Source organism: Athene noctua, chromosome 5, assembly GCF_965140245.1.
Source record: "Athene noctua chromosome 5, bAthNoc1.hap1.1, whole genome shotgun sequence".
Classification (NCBI taxonomy): domain Eukaryota; kingdom Metazoa; phylum Chordata; class Aves; order Strigiformes; family Strigidae; genus Athene; species Athene noctua.
Window position 1 is genome coordinate 38,509,902 of NC_134041.1, and position 15,386 is coordinate 38,525,287.

The 15,386-nt window shown below is 42.4% G+C and overlaps 1 protein-coding gene across 4 annotated transcripts in view; it reads left to right on the forward strand.

Annotated features, from left to right (window-relative positions):
• The window catches only part of LOC141960876 (rap1 GTPase-GDP dissociation stimulator 1-like), a 42,451-nt gene that overhangs the window by 12,046 nt on the left and 15,019 nt on the right, over positions 1–15,386 (forward strand). For 3 of the 4 annotated variants that reach the window (XM_074907086.1, XM_074907087.1, XM_074907083.1), the window contains exons 2-7: positions 2,000–2,110; positions 2,978–3,100; positions 3,266–3,391; positions 11,450–11,578; positions 12,775–12,900; positions 13,549–13,692. In XM_074907086.1, the coding sequence (XP_074763187.1) occupies positions 2,000–2,110; positions 2,978–3,100; positions 3,266–3,391; positions 11,450–11,578; positions 12,775–12,900; positions 13,549–13,692 (759 nt within the window). The remainder of the gene's footprint in view (positions 1–1,999; positions 2,111–2,977; positions 3,101–3,265; positions 3,392–11,449; positions 11,579–12,774; positions 12,901–13,548; positions 13,693–15,386) is intronic. The other variant, XM_074907084.1, reaches the window with a different exon arrangement.

The following is a 15,386-nucleotide window of genomic DNA, read 5'->3' on the forward strand; positions in this document are numbered from 1 at the left end:
TGTTCACCCATACAGATTTTTAATCTGATGAATCCAGCCATTGTTCTAAGGATGGCATCTTGTTTAAAGCACAAAACTGTCATTCTTAAATAACTGCTTTTAATTATTTTAAGCCAAATAATTTTTTGTCCCAAAGAACAGTAACAGTGTTTAATTATGTTCTACTTCCCCTCCCTTTAATTCAGCCTCTCTTCAAAACAGTACAAGACATTTCTGTGTTCCTCTGACATAAATTCCTGTATGCACTAAATGCATTCTAATTTTTAAAAATCTTCCATTAACTAATGGACACATTAAGGAAAGAAAATAGTTAATCCATCAAACAACAAAAATAGACTATGAATTATTAATCCTGGACTGAATAATTTTTAGGCCAAGAGTCATGACTCATCTTTTTCAGTGAAATAGTTTAAGTAGAAATGTTCTTTTACGACAGTTTTGATAACACCTTACATATTTACTACATAGCTACTATGTTATCTACTTAAGCCATCAGTTTTCCAGCATTATTTCTTACATTAATTTCAAGCACTTTAGGTCTTTTTGTTTTCAGGAAGTAGGTGAGGGAACCTGCAGATTGAAAGGGCAGATTTAGAACAAATCAATAAAATAAATGGTAACCAATTGTCAGGACTGGATGTTATTCCCCAGAGTTTGTAAGGAATTTAAAAAAGAATTGTCAAATCATTAACTGTGACATGCAGAGTGCTATTTAAATCAACTACAGGATTAATAAGGTGGAAAACAGTAAGAGTGGCATGAATTTACAAAAAAAGTTGCAAGGAATGCAGAAAATTGAAGTACAGAAATCTGATCTCTGCATAGGTAGAACTGTAGGATTATAGTAAAGCACAGAATTACTAAATACATATGATAAAAAAGGACAGTGTATATGAATTGGAGGAGACAAGCAATGCCCAACCTCTCTCTAAATATATTTTTACGGAGCTGGCAGGAAAGTGAATAAAGGATAAAGGTTAACAATGCATTTCAATTCTACAAACCTTTCCATAAGGTTTATCATCTAAACTATCTTGGGATATGAGAGAAGGCTATCTGATGAATTCTGAAAGGCAGAAAAAAGACTGCTTTTACAATAGAGAGCCATAATTATTAAAGGTTACCTTTGCTGGAACCTGTGTCATTCAATATATATTCATAATCGATCTCAAGTAGCAGAATGGTAAAGAGGTTTTGGATTATTTTAAATTTAAACCAACTGCAGAGATTTGGAGAAAAAATCTTACCCTGTATAACTTGGGATAAAGAGGCACATGAAGTTCAGTGTCTGTATATGTAGAATAATATACATGGGGAAAAGATGGCCTAATTATGAGTAATTGTGGGCCCTAAATTAACTCCTGCCCAGAAGAGAGTCATTTTGAATACCTGCACAAAACACATTCTTAAATAGACGAAGGATTAAAAGAGTAGAAAACAAAACACTACAATCTGTCTTAATCCCAGTCTGCCTGTCCATCAAAATGTATTAAATACATTGATGTAAATACTAGGTATGTTTCTAAAGGCCAAGGCTGCCAGAAACTAAGGGAGAAATATGTTACTGTATCTGTTGCATTCTTGCATTTTTTCAGTGCCTGCTACTGGCTACTATCAGGGTAGGTACACAGCTAGTTGAACTGAAAGTACTGTCTTATGATAAAGAGGTATTTAGAAATGACAGGCTTGATTTGGTTTCTCTAATTATTCCTCTCCTCCCCACCTCAAACTCTGCCACAGTTATTGCATGATAATTTCTTTTTCAGATAGAATTTATTTCTGCATGTTTATGCCTGCACAAGTGCTATGAGCTGAGAAGCAGACCAAGCCTTTGTACTCATACTCTTGTATTAAATGAGCTATTCAATGAACATATTGAGATCTAGATCCTTCAGGAGATATCTTGTGGTCAGCCGTTGTCACTGAAGAGAAATACCAGAAAGAACTCAAAATATTTTACATACTGGCTCACCCCTGTTTTCTATCCCATTCTGTTTAGAAACCCTCAGTCAGCACCTGGAATACCTTGGGCTCTGTGGAGATGACACAGAGGCTGAAGATCAGATCCTTGAAAGTCTGAATGGGATTCTCCTGGCTCTTACTGAAGATAGCTAAGTATCACTCCAGATCACTATTTAACCATTTGCACAATCCAGAAGCATTCACTGGAGATTTTAATCTATTGTGTAATCGGTATTAGGCAAGAAGTGATTGCTGCTGGAACTATAGCTGTCCTCAGCCTGTTTTGCTGTTTTCTTTTCTCTGTCTGTACTTGCAAATCCACCTGTGAGCAGATAAATCTACTGGTCAACAAAACACCTGAACCCACAGAGAAATTCCAAATTTAATATTCTATTTACTACAAACACCTAGGTGAAATTGGGGTGACCTCATCAGGTAGGAATTTTAAGAAGTAGTTCCTAGTCTTCTTATAAGAAAGTCTTTCAGGTCTCCGCATATTCTCCTGAAATTACATAAACCTGTATTTATTTGAATCTCCTGGCAGATGGTGATTAGCCACACTTTTGACAAAAAAAAAAAAAAAAAAAAAAAAAAAAAAAAAGAAAGAAGGCTAGGGGAATTGATGGTTCTAATTGCTAGTTTAATAAAAGATGTTATGCCTACCTACAACATTAATTGCTAGGCCACACCTCAGGAATAGAATATTAATCCCTGACTTCCCATGCCTTATGCAAGTATCTTTTTTAAGTCAGAGAAGATGAAACTGCTTTCCTCTTCGCCACTTGTGCTTCAAATTCAGCATGAAGCAGAATAATCAGCTGTAACTACATTTGCTGCAATTCAAGCAGATGACTGTTCCCATGTACTTAGACTGAGAAAGCCTTTAAGGACCTTGTTAAATCAGAGCCTTGGATCCCACAGATAATCCACTCAGAACTCTAAGGAAAGAAAGCAACATGTAAATAAAACAGTTGCAAATCTATTGCAGGTATTGTTAACACCCTTATCATTACAGAGCAGAGATCCTTCAGCCTACTCAGAGAGAGTGGGATCTTCCTAACTTTGGCAAAAATCCTGAAGGGCAATACACGATGTGCAGTGAAAGCAGCCCAAGTGCTTTCAGAGATAGCCAAGAATGGTATGTTGTACTAAAGTGTTACTAAAAGGCATATTGCAGCACATTAGCTGTATGTTTCCATTCTTGAGTTTTGTTTCATGGATACCAGCTATTAGTCTTACAATTGCAATTGATTTATTTTGACATGGCAAAATACCTACAAATCCCTCTCCTTTACCTACGCAGAGGAAATGAAAAAAACGTGTATTGAAGCAGATTTGGTTCTAACTTTGATACCTCTGCTGGAGAGCACAGACCAAGAAATGTTGCTTCATGCTGGGAGGGCTATTGGCCGTATCTGTTACGATAATCGTAAGTATCAACTTGAGAGGACTCTCTTTTCCCTAGCAGTAAGGCATTATTTTATAAAGGCATTGTAACCTGTAACTCATAATAATTTTACGATACCTGAGCACACAATGCACTTCGATCTCCAATTAGATATATACAATTCACACAGCTCACAGACTGTAGGTTGAATGCATCCCAAACACCTCACAAACTCCCGGTTTCCCCCTGTATTTTTGACTTGAAGGTGACACATCTTTGTCAGAACTGCTCTGCAACTACAAGAGTCTCACATATAACAGAGCATAATACATATCTTAATTTTCCAGAACTGCCTTGGGCCCAAATCCTGAATAGCTTTGTCTACTTTCAAAGTAATACCAGCGTCTATAAAGCAAGGCACTTATTTAAAAAGCACTCTACAAAAAAAAAAAACAAAAACCTGAGATATTTATATATTCAAGGAATGGCCTCTAAGAACATTGCTTGCATATAGGAAAACTTTGTACTCCATGTTTTTCCGTAAACCCAGTACACTAGCTTGCTTTCTGGTCTCAGAAATTAAACACTTTTCATTTACTTGCCCCAACAGTTTAAGATCTTTTTTACCTTGTCATGGTTCAGCTAGGATAGGGTTAAGTTTTCCCAGCAGGGAGAAGGGATCTCCAGGCGGGTTATTCATACCATGCTGATGTCAGGTCCAGGCACGGGAGCGCGGGAACTTTTCCCTTTGTGGCTTTTGTTGCAGGAAGCACGCGCGGCGGGCTGGTTGTGTTCACTGCAGTATTTCTCTGCATATCTCATGTCTTGTTTACTGTTGTTATAGTTTATTGTTGTTAATAATGCTACTGTTGTTGTTCAGCTTGTTACATATTACACTGTTGTATTAAATTCCTCCTTATTTCAACCCCAGGGTTTGTGCCCTACCCGGTCCGAGAGTGGGGGAGGGACAATGGCAACGTGGTCTCCAGTCCTGGCAGGGCCTGAACCACTACAGCCTTCTTTGGCACACAAAGGTTGAAATAAGGCTCAAAAAGGGACAGACCATGACCAGAATGTGTTCGACCAATCTGCTGGGTGCAGTTTTCTCTATTTGTATTTGTATTCTTTGATAAGAAAATGCTTCTAATGCAGGCTGTCCTGGTTCAGCTAGGACAGAGTCAAGTTTTTCCCCAGCAGAGAGAGAGGGGGAAGGGATCTTCAGCTGGGTTATTCGTACCATGCTGACCTCAGGTCCAGGGGCGGAGCCTTTTTACTTTCGCTTCTGGTTTTCGGGGTTGCTATACGCGCAGCTTGCTCCTTGACCATCTAGCGGTATTTCTCGGTATATCTTTTGTCTTGTTCACTGTTATTGCTGTTTATTGTTATTATCATTGCTACTGTTGTTGTTCAGATTGTTCTATCACTCTGTTGTATTAAACTCCTTGTTACTTTAGCCCGGGTCTGTGCCTAACTTCCAGCCCGACCGGCCGCGGGTGGGTGAGGGGCAACGGCAACGTGCTCTCCGATCCCGGCAGGAGCTAAACCTGCACACTGGCCCACTTGCTTGCGTGGTGGGGCTGGATTAATCCTTATATCCACTGTATGTTCCCAGTGCTGGTGTTTGTTGGCAGTGAAAAACGCCTCAAGGTGCTTGTTTTGTTATACTGGCTACTGACTGCTTATAATGTGCTTGTATCGCTGTGTGGGGGGGTGGGCTGGTACCTGTTTGCTGCCTGGGCTTTTGTTAGGGGTCTCACCCCCTCTATGGGTGAGCCAGGGGAAGAGATCCTCTTGGTTTTTGAGAGTTTCAATTACCCTTGGAGCCTGTAGGCCAGTGTGATTGTGGCACAATGCTTTCTGAATGCCTGCCTGATTTTTGGTTTTGGCCATGCGGCATTTCTCTAACAATAGCAGTGCCCAGAAACCTGCCCCGAGGTCAGATAATAGAAAGTGGCAAGGCATGTTGGGAAAAATGGGCAAATGCCTGAGTCAGTGGTCACCTCCAGTGCTTTGGAATTTCACTCCTGAACAAACGCAGAGCCCTGATAAACTGGCAGAGTGCTTAGAAAGTATGTGTTACCAAGCTGGCAAAACCCAGGAGACACAAATCACTGCGATGTGCTGGGGACTTGCCCATGCCTACCGTGTCCTCTTTAATACCACCCACTTCCCTCAAGGGGTAGAAAGGGCTGCAGGATCTGAGAATGAACTTACTGGTACAGTATCTGGGCCGGGGGAAAAGGCAGAACCACATTCAGTCACCTCCACCAGCACAGCAGCTAAAACAGAGAGCCAAACAGTGCCAGGATCAGTCGCCCCGATACAGAAAACAAAATATACCAGAAAGTCAGCTCGCAAAGTGGAGGATGGGGATGAGCCAGGCCCAGCACGGGAACAGGAGGAAGGGCCAGTGGTGATCGTCCGATCTCTATCTCCAACTGATTTGCAAGATATGCAGAGAGATTTCAGCCGCCTGGGAGGTGAGCAGATTTGCACGTGGCTGCTCCGATGCTGGAACAATGGAGCCAGTGCTTTTGAAATGGAGGGGAGAGAGGCCAAACAGCTGGGATCTTTGGCCAAGGATGCTGGCATTGATAGGGCAATAGGGAAACAGACTCAAACCCTCAGCCTTTGGAGGTGACTCTGCTCAGTGTGGTATCGTATGTCAGCTAAGCATATGGGCCAACACTGAGAAAGGCATTCAGAATCTCAGGGAACTGGCTGTGTTTGATATGATCTATGGTGATCTGAATGATGAGCGGTCACCCATGGACCCAGATCAGGCCCCTTACCACCTGATGTGACAAAAGTTCCTGTAAAGTGCACGAGAAGCACACTTGAAAGCATTGGCAATAGTGTCCTGGTGGACAGACACCCACATTCTAACAGCGGATGGAGTGGTTGGCAAGCTCCGGCAATATGAGGGAAATCTCCCTTCATCTCAACATTCCTGGGTTTCAACTGTGGAGGAACTGTCGCACAGAGTCCAGAAAATGGAAAAGGACATGTCCAACATTTCACCTTCACGGGCCGATGTCTCAGTCATTAGACGTAAACGTTTCCCCACCCAAGAGAAAGGCAGCAGAAGGCACACACCACGAGGCACGCTGTGGTTTTTCCTCCGCGACGATGGAGAAAACATGAGGAGGTGGGATGGACAGCCCACTGCCGCCCTAGCTGCATGAGCAGAGCAGCTGAAAGGGAAGACCATCACAAAAGGGGAGTCCTCCAAGAAGAGCGCAGATCCAGCGTCCAGTCGGAAATCCCTCAGACAGAATACAGTGGCCAACATTATGTCTGACCTTCTTGAGGGGACCAGTAAATCATTCTTACAAAAGTGAGTGATGCTGAGCAGGATTAGAGGGGCCCTGCCTCCAGCCAGGTGGAGGAAAGGGATAATCGGATTTACTGGACAGTGTGGATCCGATGGCCTGGCACGTCAGACCCACGAGAGTATAAGGCTTTGGTGGACACTGGCGCACAGTGCACCCTGATGCCATCAAGCTACAGTGGGTTTGAATCCATTTGCATCTCCGGAGTGACAGGGGGATCCCAACAGCTGACCCTATTGGAAGCTGAAGTGAGCCTGACTGGGAGGGACTGGCATAAGCACCCCATTGTGACTGGCCCAGATGCCCCGTGCATCCTGGGCATAGACTGTGTCAGGAGAGGGTACTTCAGAGACCCAAAAGGGTACCGGGTGCGCTTTTGGTGTAGCTGCCCTGGAGGAGGCTGAACAGTTGTTCACCTTACCTGGCCTCTCAGAGGATCCCTCAGTGGTGGGGCGGATTAAGGTTGAGGAGTAGCGAGTGCCAACTGCTACCAGGACGGTGCATCGGTAACAGTACCGCACCAACCGAGATTCCCTGGTCCCCATCCATCAGCTGATCCGTCAACTAGAAAGCCAGAAGGTGATCAGCAAAACTCACTCACCCCTCAACAGCACTATATGGCCAGTGAGAAAGCCTAATGGTGAATGGAGGCTAACTGTGGACTACCGTGGCCTGAATGAAGTTACGCCAGCAATGAGTGCTGCAGTGCCGGACATGCTAGAGCTCCAGTATGAACTGGAGTCGAAGGCAGCCAAGTGGTATGCTACAATTGACATTGCTAACGCGTTCTTCTCCATTCCGATAGCGCCAGAGTGCAGGCCAGTTTGTGTTCACTTGGAGAGACATCCAGTACACCCGGAATCGATTGCCCCAGGGGTGGAACCACAGCTCCACCATTTGCCATGGACTGGTCCATACTGCACTGGAGAAAGGTGGGGCTCCAGAACACCTGCAGTACATTGATGACATCATTGTATGGGGGGACACAGCCAAGGAGGTCTTTGAGAAAGGAAAGAAGATAATTGCAATCCTCCTGAAGGCCGGCTTTGCCATTAAGCAAAAGAAAGTTAAGGGAAATTCAATTCCTAGGAATAAAATGGCAAGATGGGCGTCGCCACATCCCAGTGGAGTTGATAAACAAGATAACAGCCATGGCCCCACCAACCTCTAAAAAGGAGAGTTAGTCTTCCCTGGGTGCTGTGCAGTTCTGGAGGATGAACATCCCGAACTACAGCCTGATTGTGAGCCCTCTCTACCACATAACCCGTAAGAAGAACGATTTTGAATGGGGCCCTGAGCAACAACAATCCTTTGAACAAATTAAGCGGGAGATTGCCCATGCAGTAGCCCTCGGGCCAGTCCAGGAAGGGCAGGAGGTTAAGAACATGCTCTACACTGCAGCCGGGGAGAATGACCCTACCTGGAGCCTCTGGCAGAGAGCACCTGGGGCAACCCAAGGCCGACCTCTAGGCTTTTGGAGCCGGGGATACTAAGGCTCTGAAGCTAATTATACACCAACTGAGAAGGAGATACTGGCAACGTACGAAGGAGTTTGGGCTGCCTCAGAAGTGGTCGGCACTGAAACACAGCTCCTCCTGGCACCCCGACTGCCGGTGCTGGGGTGGATGTTCAAAGGAAAAGCCTCCTCCACACAACATGCAACAGATGCCACGTGGAGTAAATGGGTTGCGCTGATAACACAACGGGCTCGAATAGGGAACCCCAGCCACCCAGGGATATTGGAGGTGATCACGAACTGACCAGATAGCAAAGACTCCGGGATGTCACCAGAACAGGAGGCAACACGTGCTAAGGAGGCCCCACCATATAACGAGCTGCTGGATGAGGAGAAGCGATATGCCCTGTTCACTGATGGGTCTTGTCGCAGTGTGGGAAAACATCGACGGTGGAAGGCTGCTGTATGGAGTCCCACATGACGGGTCACTGAAGCTGCTGAGGGACAGGGTGAATCGAGTCAGTTTGCAGAGGTGAAAGCCGTCCAGCTTGCTTTGGATATTGCTGAGCAGGAAAAGTGGCCAAGGCTCTATCTCTACACTGACTTGTGGGCAGTGGCAAATACACTGTGGAAATGGTTGCAGCAATGGAAACAGAGCAACTGGCAACGTAAGGGTAAAACGGTCTCGGCTGCTGAAGTATGGCAGGACATGCAGCCCATGTGGAAAACCGTGTTGTGAAGGTGCTCCATGTGGATGCCCATGTACCCAAGAGTCGGGCTGCTGATGAACATCGACACAACCAGCAGGCAGACCAAGCTGCTAAGATTAGAGTGGCTCAGGTGGACTTGGACTGGCAGCACAAAGGTGAACTGTTCATAGCCTGGTGGGCCCATGAGACCTCAGGCCACCAAGGTAGAGATGCAACCTACAGGTGGGCTCGAGATCGAGGGGTGGACCTCACCATTGACACCATTGCAGAGATCATCCACGGATGTGAGACGTGTGCTGCAATCAAACATGCCAAGCAGGTGAAGCCCCAGCGAAATGGAGATTGATGGCTGAAATATAGATATGGAGAGGTCTGGCAGATCGACTACATCACACTGCCACAGACCTGCCGAAGGAAGTACCACGTGCTCACAATGGTGCAAGTAACCACTGGATGGCTGGAAACTCACCCAGTGCCCCACACCACCGCCCAGAACACCATCCTGGGCCTTTGTTAATTGTTGTTTTGTTATTGTTAACTGCTAAATGGCAGCTGGACATGACGCAGATGGTATGGAATAAAGGGTTGTAGTATGTCCTGGTTCAGCTAGGATAGGGTTAAGTTTCTCCCAAGCAGGGGGAAGGGATCTCCAACCAGGTTATTCATACCATGCTGATGTCAGGGCCAGCACGGCAGCGCAGGAAGCTTTCCTTTGTGGCTTTTGTCGCAGGAAGCACGCGCAGCGGGCTGGCTGTGGTCACTGCAATATTTCTCTGTATATCTTTTGTCTTGTTTATTGTTATTACTGTTTATTGTTATTATTATTGCTATTGTTGTTGTTCAGCTTGTTATTTATTACACTGTTGTATTAAATTTCTCCTTATTTCAACCCCGGGGTTTGTGCCCTACTCGGTCCGAGGGTGGGGGAGGGAAAACAGCAACGTGGTCTCCAGTCCCAGCAGGGCCTAAATCACCACACCTTTAATTCCCAGACTGACCAAAAATATTTATTGCATACTAGAGGTAATATGGAACTTTTCACCCAGCATCTCCTATCCATTTCTCTCTGCCTTCAATCTACCTTCTCTTGTTTTTCAAGTGTGGACCTGTGTAGCTTTATCCAGAAAGCTATGGCTTTGTCTCCCTGCACTGTTCCTAGGAAATCCAAGCATGATAGGTACCTAGTGCAGATTCTACTAGCCCCCTGCAAATTATGCGTATTTGCCAAGGAATGCCGCATGATAGTTTAAAAAAACCCTCCCCATATGACTACATGCAAGACTTATGCAACCGCTGTTCACCAGCATTACTACAGCACATGGCCATACTGCAAATCTGCTTCACTTCTGTCAGAACACAGGCACAGCACAGGTTTGACAAGATGACTAAGATACATGCTTTAATAATTTCTATTACTAACACAGTAATAAATACATCACAGAAAAATTAACTTCAGTGATTCCCTGACTGCATTATAATTGTATATGCTACAATAGCACCCAGACACCTTCTGGTGTCTGTCATACATGCTGTCACGCAAGTTGCAGTCTACCTCTCAGCAAGAAACTACTGCAAAAGCAGTGTCACCGTACTGTTAAGTAACTACTACTGTCCAACTCTGCATTCATAGTTCTTGGCATTCTCAAAATCATTTTAGATATTAAGCTTTTATTCATTACAAGACAACCTACAAAAAAAGAAAAGTTATCAATGTTTTCCTCAGTAATTCTGCACGTTGAGACAACTGTAGTTAGTATATTAGAACCAGGACCAAATTAATTTTTATTTACTGTACTTTGTTGACTTCCCTTAAGTCACATGAATTTACACCTGCTTGAGAATCTTAACTCAGCCTATAAAAATTCCATAGATACCTTGAATTCAAGTACCCCAAGACTCCCTACATGCTGAGCAACTAACATTGAAAAACTGGAAGAGGATAATTCCCCCAGATAAATTTTAAAGCAGTCTGTCTCTCAGTGATGTCTTATAATAGCCCAGGAATTGGTAAAGTGTAAAAATAATTTATATATATATTTTTTAAAAGAAAAGTATCATTATTCTAACAGGCCAAAATCAGGTATACAGACATTTACTGTACAACTCAGAACACTGATGATGATGTACAGTAAGAAGAATTATCATGAGACTATGCTTTATCTTGGGTTTCTGTCCATTCCATCTCCCTTCAGAACAAAAGAAGCCATAGGATAATAAGGCTGAGATTCCCCTTACCTGAGAGGGTTCCTGTCCATTCCTCATCCAACTTTAAGATAAATACCAAGATATACAGTCCATCAAAACTTGCTTTACAAGCTGCACTAGTAGTAGAGATGCTCATTCAAATGCCCTTATATATTTTTACAGTGGCTTAATTCCTTCAGTCAAAGTAAAACCAGGAGGTTTAGCAAAACTCTGTCCCGAACCTGCATTTCCCCCACAAATACATTAGTCTCAACCCACAGCACAAAAGCTGTACAAATCCCAACAGTGCAAGAAAAAAGCAGACAATCTTACTGCAAAGCATCTCAGTTGGACCCTTTTTACTGATTTAATTGGTCGCTATTTAATGCCCTTTAACTTCTATGCTTACTATTACCAGGGGATCTTCAGGAAGAATTGGTGAAGGTAGGAGTAATCACATCCCTAGTCCGAATATTAACTGATTATGCTGAGAGTGAGCCACTTGTCCATGTTGATCTATTGGCTTTATGCAATCTTGCAGACTTTGGTAAGTAAATGTTTTTGCATCTTGGAGCAAAATAACATCTTCCCATTGTCACTGCCTTTCCATGTACATGCAGAAAGCCCACAGGTTGGGGGGTGGTGGTGTTTGCTTTGGGGTTTTTTGGGGAGCGTTGGTTTTGTTGGGTTATTTGGGAGGATTGTTTTTTTTGTCTGGGGTTTTGTTTTTTAAACACTATTTATACTTGAGCAGAAACTGGCAACAGTGTCTGTACTGGAGAAGTAACTACTCTTTCCTGGAGTACCAGAAATTGCTGGTACTACATTAAAACAATTAAGATTTAATAGACAGCTTTTGACCTAGAAAAACAGTATAGAGGTCATAACTTCATGTGGTAAATTGACAGTTTCAACTACTTCAGATATAGTACATTAATACTCATTTATTAAAAATTTATTTCTGTTTAACAATTAAGTTTATATACCTTAATGAAATAGCTTCCATTTTCATTCACACAATTTTCAAACCAAAGGCATCTCCACTGATTTAAAATACATCTGCCCTACTTTACACAAGTTGTAAGTAGTGATCGAAGAAAAAGACCAAGCAGAAAATTATTACTACATTTTGTGTATGATCTGACTACAATCTGATCTCCTGCCTCCTGCATTTAGGGGGAAGAGGCAGGGAAGGGGGTATGGTCTGACTAGAAGATAATGTGACAGTATGTCTGTCCTTTATAGATCTCTTATATTACTTAATATCATATTCTATTCAAATGTGTTCTACATCAGGCAGCAGCAAGCTTTAAAAAAGATTTGATCTTTGTTAAGATATATTTTGTAGATGTTTAGGATCCCAGCAAGACTAGAACCATCTAACCAAGGCAGAAAATATACTACTACCAACTAGCATGTGCCAATTTGATATATCGGATAATCATACTACAGGTGGTTTTATAAATCATTGGAAATAAGCCAGGATTAATTTGACAGCTATTATAAGGTCATAGCTACAGGAATTACACAAAAACAGTGTTAAAGAAAGAAGGTGGGGAAGGAGGGATGAGGTAGAGTTTTTGCTGACTCAGTGCTGTGCAAAGGGACAGAAGTGTCTATAAAAACAGAAAAAGCATTCAAAAGCAAAGTAGTGTCTAAGCCCTTCAGATTATAGGGAGATATGCTTTTATTATCTAATCAGATGATAAAGTCACGATTTTGAATGTTTTATCGTATACACAGATACAGCCAAGGAAGCTCTAAGCAAAACAAAGGTTGCTGAACAGCTGGTGAAACAACTGAGAAGAGCAGAGAACCATGAGAGGTTAGAAATAGTCTTTGAGGTTCTGCAAGCACTTGCAGAAAATGGTAAGACTCCTTTCAGCTTGGGGAAATGAGGGGAGACAGGGTACTGGTACTTAGCATAAACTCTGGGTTCTGAGCTTGCCATGGGATCCTACTAATGGAACCAGCAATCCCTTCAGTGTTATTAAGCCACAAGAACATATGAAATCCTGGCCCAAGCAAGACTTTGAAGCTTAATAGGTGAGACAACAAAGAAAGGAGGTAGAGTGTTGCACTCCACTCTATTTCAGTGGATCCATAAGATATCAGATTCAAACTCATATTCTCCATGGCGTGTAACAGGAAAGCAAACTAGAATTTTTTTTTTTTTTAATAAACAAAGGACAACCAAACATCACCGATATCTACACTACACAGTGGTGTAACAAGCGTCAACAAGAATCCACTGAAAATACGTAGATACCCGATACATATTTTAAAGAAATGAAAACTCATGACTGGCCATACAAGATGTGTCATAGATCAATGCAGAAGCTTTGCTCATTCTGCCTTGGCATCATCCTAGCACCAGAATGTCTGTTACAAACAGAACCAAAACAGTGAATGCATGTGAAAAAAATGGCTAAAGTTCGAGGACTTAGCTTCCTAGTTTGAAACACTTCAACAAAGACCCAAGAAGCTTTTAGTGTGCTTTTACTGTGATCTCTACAGATGTCCTGAAAATGCAGTTGGTGGAGGCAGGCGTGCAAGAGGTGCTGTCTGAGATCTTGCTGAGGCTCCAGGGTAGTTCACAAGCTGAAGATACATGCATTGTGAAGGCTGCATCAGATCTCATTGTCTCTCTGCTTCTTGGAGGTAAAAAAAAGAAGAAATACTGACAGTCCAGATACATAAACAAACAACATCAAAAAGTACCCTTAAGCACAGGAGTTACCTGCTCTGTTGTTTTCGTTTCCTTAACAGGGACACATCTGCAACCTGTTTCATAAACCTTAGGGAAGTTCTTCCCAGACACCACACTTTTTCACTTTTTATAGGAGCCTAGCACTCACACTGACAGACTTTCCTTCAAGTATATACATATGTTGCCTCAAGTCATCTAATACCACTTGACTGCTCCTACACAGAACACAAACACAAGAACTTTAGACTATTATAGCTGTACCTGTGATTGTCATTTCACACCCTGCTTCCATAAGTTTACTTTCAAAACTGGCCTTATAGCCAGTTTTAAATCTAAAGGTAATAATCAGATTAAGTTCACATGGTATTGAACTACTCATGTTTCCTGCGCATCTATGTGCATACTTCAAACACTTGGATTAACAAATGAAATGTAAGAACTTCCTCATAATGTAAATTCTGTAGCTATCTATTAGGAAAAGACTACACACATTGCTAACCTAGATTTTTCACTAAATCTTTAAGCTGATTTCAAGAACAACACAAAAAGGCTGAAGACCCAACAGTAACTTAGTTTAGGTGGTCCTGTGATGATGTATTTCAGGAAACACAGATTAAAGAATAAAACATCAAGAAGTGGACACTTATACTGCATCCATCACCCCCAATCCCAAGACAATCAACACTAAGTCTTAAATTATTAACTATAACAACAATCTTTAAGTCATCATTTATTCGTATCTCCACAAAGACAGAACAATTCACTTTGGAGCTAATTATAAACAGTCATGAGATGGTCTCTGTTTCTCATGCCAAGTACATGCAGGACTTTTTTGCTAAGGGATGTGGTATCACCTCCCAGAGCATTGGTACTTGCATCACATCCAAACACATGCAGCTACAGAGACAGGAGCAACAGCTATTGCTACTTTTACAAAAAATGGTAAGGTTGGTTATTCTCTACCCTTCAAAGATGGAAAGCCACTGTTTGTGAGTGGAGAGAAAAGCAACACTAGATTTCATTGCTCTCTGGCTCTGAAATAGTAACATTTTTGCTTTTCTGCAGACTGGAGACTTGCGTACCTTTGAATTAGATGCTAATGATACTGAAGTAGCCTGAGGGACATAACTGTGAAAAATGGGGTGGTCAGGTATGCAAGTTCCACTCTTTTCTTTTTTTCCTAAATCACACATTAGAAGGGAGACTCTGAAAATGTTTCATAGCAAATACATTTGTTCAAAATACAAAAAAACTCCACACTTACTGATGTTGTAAGTTTTAAGTCACTTTTAGGAAGGAAGGGTTACTTAGACACCAGCAGGAAACACGAAAATCTCAAAATAAGCCATTTTTACCTTTTACACTTTTCTGTTATAGAAAGTAGTAAGCCTTAATATTATGCAGAAAGAAATAGAGAGAAATAGAGAGACTCTTATAAACAGACTCCTGGAAGGCATGCTGTGCTGAATCAGTCAGCAGAAGATACCCCACCATGTTTTCTGTTCTTTCTCACTGATAGCTACTGTACTGGGCCCAAAATCAATTAACAAAAAGGAGCTTTTTTTACATTGCTCAACTTTCTGCATTAATACATGTTTAATTACCATAAAAGATTCCCTCACATCTGTCTGAATGTTTAGTTTGT